This window comes from Hyposmocoma kahamanoa, unplaced genomic scaffold, assembly GCF_003589595.1.
Source record: "Hyposmocoma kahamanoa isolate Upper Pololo Valley unplaced genomic scaffold, ASM358959v1 63, whole genome shotgun sequence".
In the NCBI taxonomy this organism is placed as follows: Eukaryota; Metazoa; Arthropoda; class Insecta; order Lepidoptera; family Cosmopterigidae; genus Hyposmocoma; species Hyposmocoma kahamanoa.
Genome location: NW_020653851.1, coordinates 9,542,527 through 9,558,137, shown reverse-complemented (window position 1 = coordinate 9,558,137; position 15,611 = coordinate 9,542,527). Strand labels below are relative to the sequence as shown.

Below are 15,611 nucleotides of genomic sequence, written 5' to 3'. Positions count from 1 at the left end.
GCACGCACGCACGCACGCACGCACGCACGCACGCACGCACGCACATGTGTACTACATACTACTACTACTACTATATACTACAGCAGAAGTGCAGAATGCGAGCAGCGCGTTCGCGGCGCATTTACCAATCAGTGAGAGGTATTTGTATGTAAGTTTTTCAATACAAGAAGAATTATTTATTTTTCCTAAGTTGTTTGATATCTATAAAAATGCTGTATTTTCATTAATAAGCATTTTTACACAAAGTTTGGCTATTTTGGACGAAATTTAGAAGTTTCTGTGATTACGAGTGTAATTTTAAAACTTTCAAAAGCTCATCGACTTTAACAACTAACAAACGACGATCATGGATATTATTTATGTGTCTCCTGAATATCATTAAGTTTCATAGGGTAACATACAAACCATCATCAAACGTACTCGTATGTCAGTATGTGTCAGCTACACCAATTGCCTGGCTTCAAATCAGAGAGTTCCCTGAATATCAGAGCAATGGAATTAATTCTGATGAACTTCCGAGAACACACGGAACTTTTGTCAATCAAGAAAAGTTAATTTCCCAAATTGGTCCTACCAGGAATCGAACCTACAACCTCCTCATCCAGCGCCCATAGTGCGAACCGTTGTGCCACCGAGATCGTCTGGCATGGGCCTGGCACAAACATATCTCAGTCCAAGAAGTCAGCTCTATGTGATAAAAAACGTTTAAGTATAATAGATAGGCACTTACCGCACTTTCCGTGATACTTGATAGTAATATTAATCTGGTTGTCACAAGCGTGCTTATCCAAATGGCAAGCTGATGGATATTCCTTGCCATCAGTCCCACACACTGGCTTCCGCCTTTGGCAACTTCTTGGACATCGGCATTCCGTCTGACCGTATGTGACAATACACCGAGCTCCGGCTTGACAGCTCATTGAAGAACACGGATCCCCGGTTTCTAAAAAAAAATCATGACTTTAGAGCCTATGCACACGGTGTATTTTTTATACGCAAACATGACGCGCTTCACGCGCGCCGAAGTAGCTCAAAAAGCGTTTAGTTGCGTTTGTATTGAGTCTAACGCGCGTACCAAAGTTTACTCTTTTGAATCAATTCAACAACAACAACATCGCGTTAAAATGCTGAAGAAAGGGGCTGGGAAGGGTCGCGTGCTCACGCCACTGCGCCGCTCCGCCACCCTCAGTCATCTGTATCGCCTACGCGCAGATAACGGGCGTTTCACAAGCATCCATTTTAAGCTCCACTGAACGTTTGCAAAGGTGCGACTGAATTGCGTTAACGCGCGTCATCTGCTCGTAAAAAATTCGCAGTATGCACAAGCTCTTAGACGCAAAAGGCAAAAAATTTTGTTACTCATGAATAATAAAAAAATTGCTGAAATAATTTATTATTATGAAAATATATTTATAGGGAAAACAAGATAAGCGATTATGTGTAGTTTAGTATACGGGTTTTGTTTACTGACAATGGAAACGTTATTATGTTAGTTTGTTCTGGGCGACATTTTACAAACCCCAATTAAACTGATGATGTGTGAACGGAAACATAATATGTATAAATTGACAATAACACATTTTCTCCTACGTGGCTTTCATAAAATTTGTCCTTGTAGACCGATTCACATCAATCATACTAATATATTATTTATGTTTTTAACCAGTAGTTATTGAAAAAAGAAAATAAAAAGTGCGATTAAGTTTTGACAGGTCCGCCCAGGAAGCTGTCGTCTGAATGACATACTTTCGAAATAAAAACCGGTTTTGTCTTTTTATCCAAGCACTATCTATTTGGGCATATGACATTACCATTTTACTGTCAACGTCAACTTTAGTCTTTGTAACTCATGGACCTATAGGTCCATGTTGTAACCATCTTAGTTCTTTTTTTTAAATAAAAGGATATTTATTTTCTCTCCTCTCCCCTCTTGGATCTCACCTAAACTGGTCGTGTGAAATATAGTCGTTTTTATTGTTAAATAAATTAAATTTCTGTTACCGTAAAATCGTTGCATATATTAGGAGTGCATAAACAATTAAAGACAGAGAACGAACTTGCTGGGACACCGTAACATTTATGCGCGAAAACTGTGAGTACCCTACACTGACCAATAACTTAAGTGTAAGTGAACCAAAGTACTCATCCCAAGTGCTTAATAACACCGGCAGGAAAGGGATAACAATATTGCACTCAAACACCACCTTTACACAGGCACGTAACAATATCGGAAGTTCAAGTAAGATTGGACGGAAAGCAGATTTGTACCAAATCGTCGATACCATCCAGATTACGCTGACCCGTGAACTCATAGGTAAAGTCGTTAGTTACGTTGAACTTATAATACCCTGGTACTTGAGTCAATAACGCAGACCGTTGAACAACGAACTAATAATGCCGCTAAAGAGAACTCCACCGCCTAATTCACATAGTGCGTCATCCCCAATTACGACTACGTCTCCCCGTGCGGGATCGGAGCCGAATCTATCGAGCATTAACAATCCGCGCGATTCCAACAACTTGAGTGTCAGTCAACGTCTCCCAAAACGGAAAAGACAGTGCGAGTGTGACATTGACTGCCTTGAAGGTAACTTGGAAAAAATGTTTGATAGTAAGATGTCTATTGTATTAAAATCCATTGATGAATTAAAATCACAAAACTCAACTATAACAGATTCCATTGAATTCGTCACAAAGCAATATGACACAATAATGCTTGAACTTCAATCTCTACGAGAAGAACGTCGTGAAAATATAAAGTACATCCAACAATTAGAGACAAAAATTGAAAATCTAGAGCGTAAATACAAATCCAGTTCTTTGGAAATAAAAAATGTACCAAAAGATGGACCTGAAACAAAGGAAGACTTAGTTAACATAGTAATTAAAACTGGAAATCTTTTAAGTGCGCCTATCCAGCCTGGTGACGTTCGTGATATATTTCGGATAAACACAAAAAATGAATCAAACAAACCTATTGTGGTCGAATTAAATAGTGTGTTGGTAAGAGACAAATTTCTCCATAAAATCAAGGAGTACAATATCAATAACCCGAGTCGCAAATTCTCCACCAAACATCTAAATTATAGTGGTGAAGAAAAACAAATCTATATCTCCGAAAGTCTCACTTTGAAAACTAGAAAGCTTTTCTTCTCGTCACGTGAATTTGCTAAGGAGAATGGATACGACTTCTGCTGGGTAAATCATGGAATTGTCTATTTGCGGAAAACAAATGGCTCTCGATATATCCGGATTGAGAATGAAGAAGATCTGAAAAACTTGAAAAAGTGACTAGTTTTTCAAAATTTTTTACTTATGTTAGGAAATATCTCTTGTTTAGTACTTATATACTTCTTAGGTAATTTTTTTGTTAAAAGCATTATATCGTATTATTATAAATTAATTGTTAAGATCGCTTACTTGATACAGAGAAGAAATTGTATTACTGAACAGGACGACACCAGCATTATACTCTATTGTACAACTAATATCAATGCACTGCTAATAACTGACGTACCTCAACATTTGATAAGACCACAATCACAATTACATTTATGCACGAACAAACAAATTAACAACATAAATACACGGTTCTTAAACTTTGTTAAAATATACGGTAATTATACACGCAACACATTCAAATATTTATATGTTTCTAACTATATAACGTTCATTTACAATATGCTAACAGTGAACTGTTACCTTACAACTAAATTTTACTTAATAACATCCAAAAGTGGATAAAACAAATCAAATATCGGAAGAACTTGAAAATATTCTGGACTTTAAAGTAATTCAATGTGATGTTGAGGAAGTTAAGAAAAATGCCTTCCCCTCACAGTTCTGCTTATCTATTATTACTCAAAATATTCGTAGCATAAATTGTAACTTTCTCAATTTAGAAACACTTCTACATAGGATTGGAATTAATTTTGATATCATATTGCTAACAGAGTGCTGGCTTCAGTCGTCACCGGTTATTCCAAACCTTGCTGGTTATTCGGGTATTGCAACAAAAAATAATAATAATCAAAATGATGGTGTTGTTATTTATATAAACAATGAAATCCCTTACTCAGTTTCAGAACCAGAATTTAATCATGGAAATTGTTTACTGGTAAAAATTAGAAATGACACTGTAATCGTAGGTTTGTATAGGTCGCCATCTTTTAGTAGTATTGATGAATTCCTTATTTCTCTAAATAAATTATTAACTACCATAGCATACTTTAAAAATATTATTTTGATTGGAGATATCAACATAGCAATTAACCTAGAAAAGAGGGATGGTGCTTCAGAAAAATACCTGAACTTAGCAGCATATCATGGACTTCTACCGTCACATACATCGATAACACGTGATTTAAGTAGTACGTGTATCGACCACGTGATAGTGAAAACAACAAAAATGTTTAGAACAGTCATTCCAGAATCCTCCATAACGGATCACAAGGCTGTTTTGTTCTTTCTCCATCACAAAAAAATATTCATTACTCCACCTAAGTATCATAAGAAATTAAATTATCCTGGACTTGAAGATGACATTTCAAATATTGCATTGAATCCAATATATCAATCTAATGATCCTAACTTCTGTATTAATTACCTCATTAAAAACTTGCAAACGGCATTAAACAAAAATACCGTAATCACGAAAGTTTCAAGACGAAAAAGATTAATAAAACCATGGTTAACTCAGGGACTACTAAGGTGCATGAGACATAGAGATCGATTACATAAAAAATCAAAACGTATGCCAGAAAACGAAGAATTAAAGATAACCTATACTCGCTATAGAAATTTTTGTAATGCTTTATTAAAAAAGATAAAAAGAGCCTATGATCGTGAACAAGTAAATAAAGCAGGCAACAATAACAAAAAATTATGGGATGCAATCAAAAATATAACTAATACAAACAAAACAACAGAATATCCTAAGGAACTTTTGAACATCTCAAGCACACCTGAAAAATCTGTTAATGTAATAAATGATTGTTTTGCAAGTGTGGGTAGTGAATTAGCGCAAGCAATACTCTTAACTAGTAATGTGAAAAATGACTGTACAGCTGGAGCATATATGGCATCCCCGAAAAACTCTCTTGTTTTGCTGGAAACAGATGTGAATGAAGTTAAACGGTTAACATTAAGTTTAAAAACAAATTGTTCTGTCGGTTGGGATGGTATTTCTAACAAGTTGCTAAAAGACTTTATACATATTTTGGCTCCGCCTCTTGCTTATATTTTCAATATATGCTTACAGTATGGCATATTCCCGAGAGCACTTAAAAAAGCAGTCATTCGCCCGATACATAAGGGAGGTAACAAGGATGTTATAAGTAATTATCGGCCTATTTCAATTTTACCGGCTCTATCCAAAATTCTAGAAAAGATTATTAATATTAGACTAGTGAACTTTTTAGAAAAGTCAGGCTTTTTAGTACACACTCAGTATGGTTTTAGAAGTGGTAAGGCTACTGATGATGCAGTCCATGAGTTAACAGAATATATTCAAAGGAATCTGGACACTGGTAACAAATGCCTTGCCATTTTCTTAGACCTGGCAAAGGCATTTGATACTGTATCGGTCCCACTATTATTGAAAAAACTAGATAAGGCAGGTGTAAGGGGATTGCAGTGGAAGTTACTGGAGGATTACCTTAGTGATCGTCTCCAATGCGTTCAAGTGGGTAATTATACAAGCTTAGATCTGTCAGTTTCCTATGGCGTTCCACAGGGCAGTATTTTAGGTCCAACTCTCTTCCTTCTGTATGTTAACGACATTGGTCAAAATATATCACCGGAATCTGGGCGGTTAATATCCTATGCGGACGATACTGTACTTATGTTCGCTGATAAAACTTGGGCTAAGACGTACGACCTGGCACAAAAGGGACTTAATAATGTTACAAAATGGTTACGCAATAATGTTTTAACTCTGAACGCCGAAAAAACACAATACATCTGTTTCTCCATTCGTAACCCCAGCAAAATTCCTAACGATCTATGTATTAAGGCACATACATCCTTACATGATAATAACGGAAAATGTAATTGTAGTATCTTGAAGCAGGTTGAAGTGGTTAAATACCTGGGAGTATTTCTTGACCAAAATTTGAGTTTTAAAAATCATATAAAAATTTTGAGCGGTAAAATTCGAAAGCTTATTTATATATTTAAACATTTAAGACATGCTGTAAACTATAAAATTCTGAAACAAGTCTACTTTGCTCTATGTCAATCATTGATAACACATTGTATTTCTGTTTGGGGAACTGCTAATAGAACGACTTTGATGCCCATTGAAGTAGCCCAGCGTGCCGTACTTAAAGTAAGCACTTTTTGTCCTTATTATTTTTCAACTGCAGCCCTCTATGAAAAATGTGAAGTGTTGACTGTTAGGCAATTGGCTGTACTTTCACTTATACTCAAACAGCACAAAAAACTTGTGTATGATCCCAAAATTGAAGACAAGCGCAGAAATCATAAAGTTTGTACACAATCTCGCCGTTTTCGAACCACATTTGCACAAAAATCATATGCTTTTCTGGGACCACATTTGTATAACAAAGTAAATAAGATAATTGGAATATATAATTTAAACAATAATAAATGTAAATGCGTTCTTAAAAAATGGCTCCAAACTTTGTCTTATAACGATACTGAAGACCTTTTGAGTGTCGTCTCATAAATAATTTTTATTCAACATTATTGTATATATTTAGCATTATTGTACAATGTTACACCTACAAAAATTACTGTACACGTAACTAATTAGTTGTTCTGAGACTCTGTGGATTGAGAAGCGACATAAATATTCTAAATTGGTGATTATAGCGTATTTTACACCTTGTAATATTTTCTTTCTTGTACTTGTATTACTGAGAGGTGGGAACCTGGTGGCCTGACGCACAGGCATTTTTATGCTTAGTTTAGGCATCAGTCTCCCACAAAATTATTGTTCTTAAAAATTAAACTTGTGAACTAATCTTTAGCTATATTTTGTGGAAGAAAAATAAACTTTATTATTATTATTATTATTATATTTTCTACTTGTGAAGTAAAACAACTTTTAAGTAATTTTGAAACAAAATAGCTACCCACACAACCGAATTTAAGTAGATAACTTTTTAATAGATTTCAAAAACTTCACTCTATACTACAACTCAGAATAATTAAATTTCACCCTGTAAATACGCATTTTCTGTATGTATACCGTAACATTTTCTATTGTTCTTCAAGAGCTCATAAACAAACTCGGATTACTCCGTCGAGGGCCGTCGACGATGTAGCTTTCAACATTTGTTTTAGAGACTCCTTGTAAAATGGGCGCAAAATGTTGTTACTGGGATGTCATTACCTTCAAATGTCATATAAAACCTAGAAATACAGTATTCAAACAGAATAGAAAACATGCATTTACATGTTTATATGTCTATCGTAAACTGTTAAAGTCACTAAGTGTAATTTTGAAAATACAGTAGTACATGCAGTACTATTTTCTAAGTCCTTACAGAAATTTACGTATGCACGTAAACAAACGCTATATTTATTCGCTACATCAATTTAAAAAATATTTATTAGTTATATCCGGTTAAAATAATTGGTGACTTTTTTAGGTACCTATCGGGAGAGCAAGAAAAGGACAAAGTCAACTAAACTACGGGCCAGCGCAAACCGACAGACGGCGGGAGAGCCTCGAAAAGGATGACGAGAGATATCCCTTATGATACCGCTGATCGTCCGCCAGCGTATCGCAGAGACCGCTGGAATATCGCGGCATCTGCCGACATGCCACCGGTCCGCTTAGATTTGATTTACGCAGTCGAAGTTTCCGCGGTGCATTCAGACAGACTCCGGCGCACACCGGTGGATACAGGTTGTCAACCGGCGCCCACCGCTGCGGTAGCCTCTCTTCAATAATAATGATAATAACGCACACACTCATAATATCATCCTATCACACTCATAGGGAAACCCTGTGTCGCGGGTGCCATGACCACACATATAGACAACCAAAAATTACACCCACACTCACGAGAGAAATAAATGTAGGTAATACAAATATTTCTCCTGGCCCGGGAATCAAACCCTGGACCTCTGCGTGGCAGACCAGCATGGTAATCTTTCGAATTCAGAGATAGTTAAACAACAAGAGACTTAAAACAGCTAAAATACCTCAAAGAGAATTAAAGCTGAGATATTCCGAGGTCGGTCTCAGACCATTGAAATTTATACCTTATTTGAATTTAAATAACACAAAAATATATTTAATAAATTTAATGTCTTCTGCCTTCCCGTCCGCCAGTTTGTGCTGGTCCTACATCAATTGAACCAGAAAATTGCCTGTACTATAAGCTCCAGAGCAACGGGATTCACATACATAACACCCAGACCAGGCGGCCTACCATAACCTCTTAAAACAATATTACTTTAACCTTATATTGACTTTTCGTACCATAACGCACTTAAAGTAAGTTTATTGTATTTTTTAGTTAAAACTATGATGTTGTATTGGCAGCTTTGTGAAAATTCATTCACTCAGTTCGTACTATGACGTGACTTTAACATAAAGTAATATTGCTCTTATGTCAAATTTAGCAATCTTAAAATGGATGGAACACGGATGCAATGGAAACAATATTATTTTCAGTTTTATTGTCTTAATAATTTGTGATGATTAAAAGTTAAGTTGAACTTATTTATTTACATATATCTCTTCAATATTTTGTTTTTTTTTTATTTAATAGCACATAGTTAATAATTTTTCGTTAAATAAAAATACGCGATGTTTATTTCGTAAAGTTATAACAGCGCCATCTATATGCTTCTTGGCGAAACTAACAGTTGACACTAGACTATGGTTCCGAATTCACAATGTGACTATCAAGACTCAGCTTGTTTTATTTATTTTTCGTCATGAAAATGCGGAATAATTATTGAAAACAACGTAATTTTAATAGATTTTATTATTACATACTTTTCTTTTAACAGTCAAAATTCTTTGAATGTAAATAACATTAAGTACTTTAACATTAAACTACGATAACACAATTCTGAATATCAAAAAGAAAGAAATGGCATTATACAGTTCATATAGCGTTATTTCTTTCCTACTTTTAGTAAGGAATATACAATATTGGGAAATCGTTCGTTCTTTCAGTCACTTTAGCAATAATACATTACCTGGTTGATAGGTTTATCATGGTATGAAAATGAGTAATATTACAATAAGCTTACTTCATGCTTACATTGAAATAAGGTTGTTTTTGGAAAGGTTATGTTAGGCCCCTAAGCAAATTTCACAAAGTAAACCGTTGGCCCTCCGATATTGTCGTTGACCCAACATAATAAGTGAATAAAATTAATTAACGATACAACCGTGAAGTTTCGTAACCCTCGAATAATAGTAAGCATGGACTTTAGTAGCAAATAGTACGAGTATACTGTGCGATTCCTTACTGATATGAAATTTCATTGACACATCTGTTATTTTTCGAATTCACTTAGAAAGAAAAACGTACAAAAAAAATGTATTTACACCACCAAACCCACACTGTATGCAGTAACTGTATGCATCCACGCACCATATTTTATGAGACTAGAGCGAAAAGGGTGAATGACATTTTTCATGAGGGGCCTAAAGTAAAAGCCAGTCCATGCTTGCGTTGTGCTAGGCGCGTCGACACTTTATTTTTTAACGGCAAAATTGTAATACACAATCGCCTGCAACATCTTGTGTACTTTCATAATCCAATTCAATTTTTATAGGAACAGGTAATTTAAATCATAAAACATTTAACATAAGTGCATACTGGCAAATATTTAATGCACAATAAATATAAACTAACAGTTCATAGAACAGTTACGGAGATTATTTAAATGCAATCTCTCTACGGGTACAGATATTAGAGGTGACTGTACAATTAAAATGTAATGCTATTTATAAAATTTTATACTGGATGAAAGTTTCTTTTGTTATCTCCACTTACTGTGTGTGTAGAATGTAAAGTTCTTTAACACACTATCTATCTATTTCTGAATATACTAACCGCATTCGCCTTCATGCTTGACGCGTAAGTTGAGGCGTCGTTCGCAAGCTTCCTTGCGCAAGTAGCAGTGGTTGCGGTAAGTGCGGCCTGAGGTGGAACATACGGGCGCTGCCGATGTCGGACAGCTAGTTGGGCACGCACAATGCGCCCGTCCATCCCCCAGCGACACGCACTCCGCCCCCCATCGGCAGAACGTCTTCTCGCAAGCCTCTGAAAACGCACAACTCATCCAGTATTCACGTCATGCAAGGATAAAGAAAATAAATATTTAACATAGTATGAATAGCGCTAATACAAAACTCTTCGGATGTAAAAAGTCTTTGAGCGAAACGTGACTCCCTGGAAAATTCCACGAAGAATGACACAATTTCCAATTTTCTACCTGGGGACTCGGAGCCGTGACTAAATTATTAAGGGGGAGTAAAATAAGATGCGAACATCCGCTTTGCCACAGCATTGTGTTAGCAGGCTTCGGGAATTGCCGATCTCTATCGTCTAGTTAAAATTCTGTGCAGAATTTGTCGAGCTCGAAGTCACACAGTGGTTTGACAAAAGTTAATTTACAATTTTCTTCTCAATTTCAAAGTTACAAGTGCCTCCCATCGCAGACAAACAAGGCTTTTGTATTAGACAAAAAGTGTTATGATTTGTACGTTTATTATTTTCTTTAAACGCTACTTAGTAGGGTTATAAAATTAGGTATTGGAAGTGAAACTATTTTTCGGGCCTAAATTACGTATAAGTATTCAAATTTCGGGCTTTTTGATGAGTCTGCCGTGAGCATGGAGCATCTGTAATGATTCCGAAACGTTGGTTTTGTTCGAATAAACAAATTCACGCAATTTAGATCCGAAAAAACATCATCTCCAGTGTGTAACAATCGCGAAAATCGAAGAACTCGTCAGAGTTCGGTACTTAGATATTTCTAAGTAAGTAAGTAAGAGACTTTTATATAAGAAATATTTTAAGCTATCAAGTTTATTTTTTCATTTTAAGATATTTTAGTTAATAAGTTACTTCGACCGATCAATAAGGTAAGAAATAATTAGGGGTGATAATTCTGATAGCATGAATGTTACAAATTTGACGAAAAAACGCTCTAAGAAAAAAAAGCTCTTTGTCAAAATTTACAAAATTAAAGAATTCATTTTTGTCAAAATTTTAATTTATGTTCATTAATGAGGGACAATAGTAAGGAAACCCTTCTATAATAGTTAAAAAAACAGCTGTCGAGTAGGTAGGTATTATCATTTAGGTGAAACAGTAATTTAATTGTAGTCCTCGAGTTAGTCGTGTATGTGGATGGGTAGAATCACCCATAAAAGTAATTAAAATAAAAAAGTCACACTGTACATTGATATCAAGTCCGTTATATGCATAAAACATTTTGAAAAATGTGCGATTAGAGCGTTCTTTAATTTTCCGCTTACCTCCAACACATTCAATCTGATCACATATGCGGCCAAGTAAGGGAGGGATCGACTGGAAAAAAAGGTTTCGGGCGCAACGAGTTTTACGGTATAATCGGAGCCTTCTCAAAATAAACTTTACTTTACTTCAAATAAAGTTGTAACCTTATAAATAAATTTTACCGCGTGGTCTCGTTGCTGATTATTATTTAAAAACTAATTCGATATACCTCAATAACAATAGAACAGTATTAATTTTAACAAATATCCCAGTACCTGAAGCCAGAGAAGGACAAATTGTTTTTATTATTTTTATTTCTTCAAGAAAGATCAAGTGTCAGGATTCAACAACGGACTCATTTCCTTGACTTTTGTACAAAAGCCTTAGACGAATCCGCTTAAGGAAAGAAAGCACCCGGAAATAACAATTTCGTAAGAAACAAACAAAATGTTAGAACGCGAATCGTTGTAGGAGAGGCCGAGATAAATGGAGACAGGAGGGGAGATAAAAATGATGGCGGATGCTCCGTGAATGGAAGAAAATTAGGAAATTCACCGCGGCGCTTTTTCAGGCCCGCGCGAGCTGCTTAAATAATCTTCCGTCTATTTTTGAATATAAAATCTTACTTAACGTCACGAATTTCAAAGAACTTATTTATTTTCGAACTTGGAAATAAAGCTGTAGACAGTCATCACAGTGCTTTATCATAATTAATTTTAGATCTCAAATAATATGAAATCTACTAATCTTATTTCTACTTCGAACTATGTCCCGAACATTAGACAAAAGGTAATGAATATTTCAAAATGTGAACGAACTACGCATAAAAACTACGCAATAAAAACGCAAAATAATAATTCAATGTTAAAGCTTATTTGCCGTCGGATATTTTCAAAGGAATAAGCCAGAAATTATGTCACAACAGACGTACGAATTCGACTTCTGAATACGAGCAATGTCTGGGTCCGTATCAGAAATATTAGAACCGGTTTACCTGTCATCCCCATATCGATTTTAGTTACCTAAATCATACATAAACGTATATTTAATTTTAAATGTTTTTACATCACTTTTTTTTGTACGTTGAAAAGTTTCAAAAGATATATATATAGGTATCAATTTCACATTAAAAAAATATGTACGTAAATTACATTTTGTATACAATACAATATAGTGCAATACAATTTCGTTTAACATAAAGATATTAATGTGTATCGTATTATATCTGACACCCCATAAATATATCGAATCCGGCACAGCTTTACCTGTAGTTCCCCTCTGCCGCCAAATGTCCTTCCAAACTCACACAAAGCAATTTTGTTGGCTGTAGGCTAGGCATGTTACCCATATATAGACATACATTGTGCATAGACCGAGATAAGCTTCGCAGGTACTTTTGGGATCGTACTACCTTTAGTTTGTGTTACCTTTATCTCACCTAACACAATATTATGGGTGAGCCGGGCCGTTCTGGGATTAATTTAATTTCATAGTTTCCCTTACATACCTATTTGAGAGTTTATTAACTGGTAAATCTCTCGAGTTGGCATAGGTGAGTAAGAATTATGGGACTACTTGTTGATATTTGACGTTATCGTTCGAACTTTGTTTCTTTACTGATGAATGATAGATTGTTGTTTCTTCACTCGTAACATTACAGGATTTGCTAAAGAAATTCGAGTGTTATGTTACAGAAGCCGTAATTCCAGCAGAATTAGCGTAATTCATTCAGTTGATATTTATTTCTGGAATAGAAACTTTAAGGTCATTACCCATGTAACGGCGTAGCACTAGATTAGTACTGCCACAACTTAAAATGGAGCATCGAAAAAAGAACGTAACATTTTGTGTAAAATAGTGGACAGTCCGTCGCCGCAAGTGCGGTATCGTCTAATCTAATCTTGGTATCGTAAAATTCAGTGTATGTCCCACAACTTTAAGTCCGCTTTTTTTGAGGCAAGCCATTTTTTACTGTTCCGGTCCTGAGGCGATAAATTGACGATAATCTTCAAGCTGACTCCTAGGAGAGCAGTGCCGTCATCAACGACCACAAAATAGGAATGAATGACGGCCCTCATGCGAATTGAATTCTATAACGATCACGAACGGTCTCTAGGAAACCACACCAAATAATTTATATAGACATCGTTTTTGTGACGTCCTCCACAGCCATTATGGCGGTAATGGCGGTACTCTCTTGGAAACCTAAAGCTTTATACAATAGGTAATCAGAAAAGAGAATTAAGGAGAAACCACATTTATATGTGCATAGCTACTTATTTTTGTCGTCATTTGTTTCTAGTCCCGTTTTTAGGGAAATGATAGCGAAGAGCTTCAAAAATAAGATTTGTAATTACGAACTCCAAAAGAATATACATTTACGAAAAACGTATACAAAGAAATAACTCTTGTCTATAATGAAAACATTACTTACCTTCAGGGGCAGGAGGTCGGGGTTGATAATGTAAATCTGTAACAAATAGAAAATTATATACTTTATTTATTTAGGTCAACAAACAGTACACATAATTAAAAACTAATTTGCTTACAGTAACTATGTAATGATTGTGTCATCAATATGTACCGTTAACCACTAATTACTACAATACAACTGAAAAGTGGTGATGCACATCAATAATAAGCAACTAAGGAAAACAAGTAACTAATAATAGTTATAATGTATTATTATTTGAACCTTTATGTATAAAATAAGTAAAGAAACGCAGAAAACTAAGTTCCGCGTCTACAAAACTAGACCGATCTTGATGTTGCGAGGTTTGGACACTCACCTTGAAAAACGAAAATAGTTGTTAAGTGGCAGAAAAGAAAAATCTCGTGGAAGATTCTGGGACCGATTCAAAGCGAGAGTGGAAGCTGGAGTAGGCTCAGTACTCAGGCGTCTCGGAGAATCTGGTGTCAGAGGCCAAGACCCACTTTGGGTCACCGTGCCACCAAAGTAAATAAGTTACTTATACTTAAAATAAGGCATATTATTTTCAATTGCCTGTGAAGTATCATTTTGTTATTGATGTACTAACGAAATTTAAAGCTATCCAATATTGTTTTATAGGTAAAATAACCAATACCTATTTTAGAATACGCAGAAATACGAAAACATTAGATCACGTACCATTTTGCTTGCCCTGCTGGACCGTACCGTTTCCATACGAATACTGAAAATATTTGTACTGTAAACCGAATGCAGCGTTGCATCTTTATGCTAAACACGTCGGAGCAACGTGCATTGTAAGCGAGGTAAAGCATAAGCAAAAGCAAATACATTCGCCTACTGCTACCGAGCTCCTCTTTCTAAATATCATTTTCTGTATTATACAGGAATTTTATGACGTCACTTTATTGTTACATTATTGTATCAAATAGAAGAAACTGAATAGGGGAGATTGTTCCAAAGCTATGTAATGGTAGTATAAGAGCAAACCATTTTAGACCGGGTATAAAATAAGCTATTTGGTGCCAACATATTTATTTAAGGTTTTTGCTGAACACTTAATTGAAAACAAATGTGAAATTAAATACAATCATTAATTTTTTTTTTATTCAAGATCAAAGCTACGCATTTGTTATTCAGTCTTGACTTTATATTATGAGTTCTGTATCGATACGGTTAAATGTGAAAATTGCTATTAAAGTCAATTTTCATTGTCAAAGGGAAATGTAAATACAAAGTAAGAAAATATTGATGATAGTTAAAATTTACTGTTTTGTTTTTGATGCTGATAGGCTTAGTATCGTCGTGTGTTCGTCGTCGTCGTCGTTTTTTCATATAAAATGTGATTCGTTTTGTGTGAAAAAACATTTTATTAAATTTGCTCAAATTTTGCTACCCAGATTTTTTCTTCCAATACAAACTGAATCAATCAGCACTAAAAAAACAATAATCAATTTTAATTATTTTTGTGGATGACACACGCTTGACCAAAAATTCACTATGTCAAAATTGTTTCCAGAAAAAATACTTAATTGTTCCTCTTATTTCCTATGGTTTCGGATTTCCCCATACTGTCTCAGTTAAAAAAACACTCTGTATATTATTGGCCTGTAAAATCTACAAATGGATTAAACATGACCACTCGTTCTTTATTTCGTGCAAGAGGTTCTATATTGCATTGCTATCTCAAAAGGTCGCGCTAC

The 15,611-nt window shown here is 35.1% G+C and overlaps 1 protein-coding gene across 7 annotated transcripts in view; it reads right to left on the bottom strand.

Moving 5' to 3' along the window:
• LOC113230453 (agrin-like) overlaps positions 1 to 15,611 on the bottom strand; it is a 91,196-nt gene that overhangs the window by 37,579 nt on the left and 38,006 nt on the right. For all 7 annotated transcript variants that reach the window (XR_003310492.1, XM_026464390.1, XM_026464393.1 and 4 more), the window contains exons 3-5: positions 13,894 to 13,929; positions 10,050 to 10,259; positions 731 to 943 (exon numbers count right to left, since the gene is read on the bottom strand). Coding sequence is in view for 6 of the 7 variants with exons in the window: in XM_026464390.1 (XP_026320175.1) it covers positions 731 to 943; positions 10,050 to 10,259; positions 13,894 to 13,929 (459 nt within the window). In the remaining variant the exon portion in view is untranslated. The remainder of the gene's footprint in view (positions 1 to 730; positions 944 to 10,049; positions 10,260 to 13,893; positions 13,930 to 15,611) is intronic.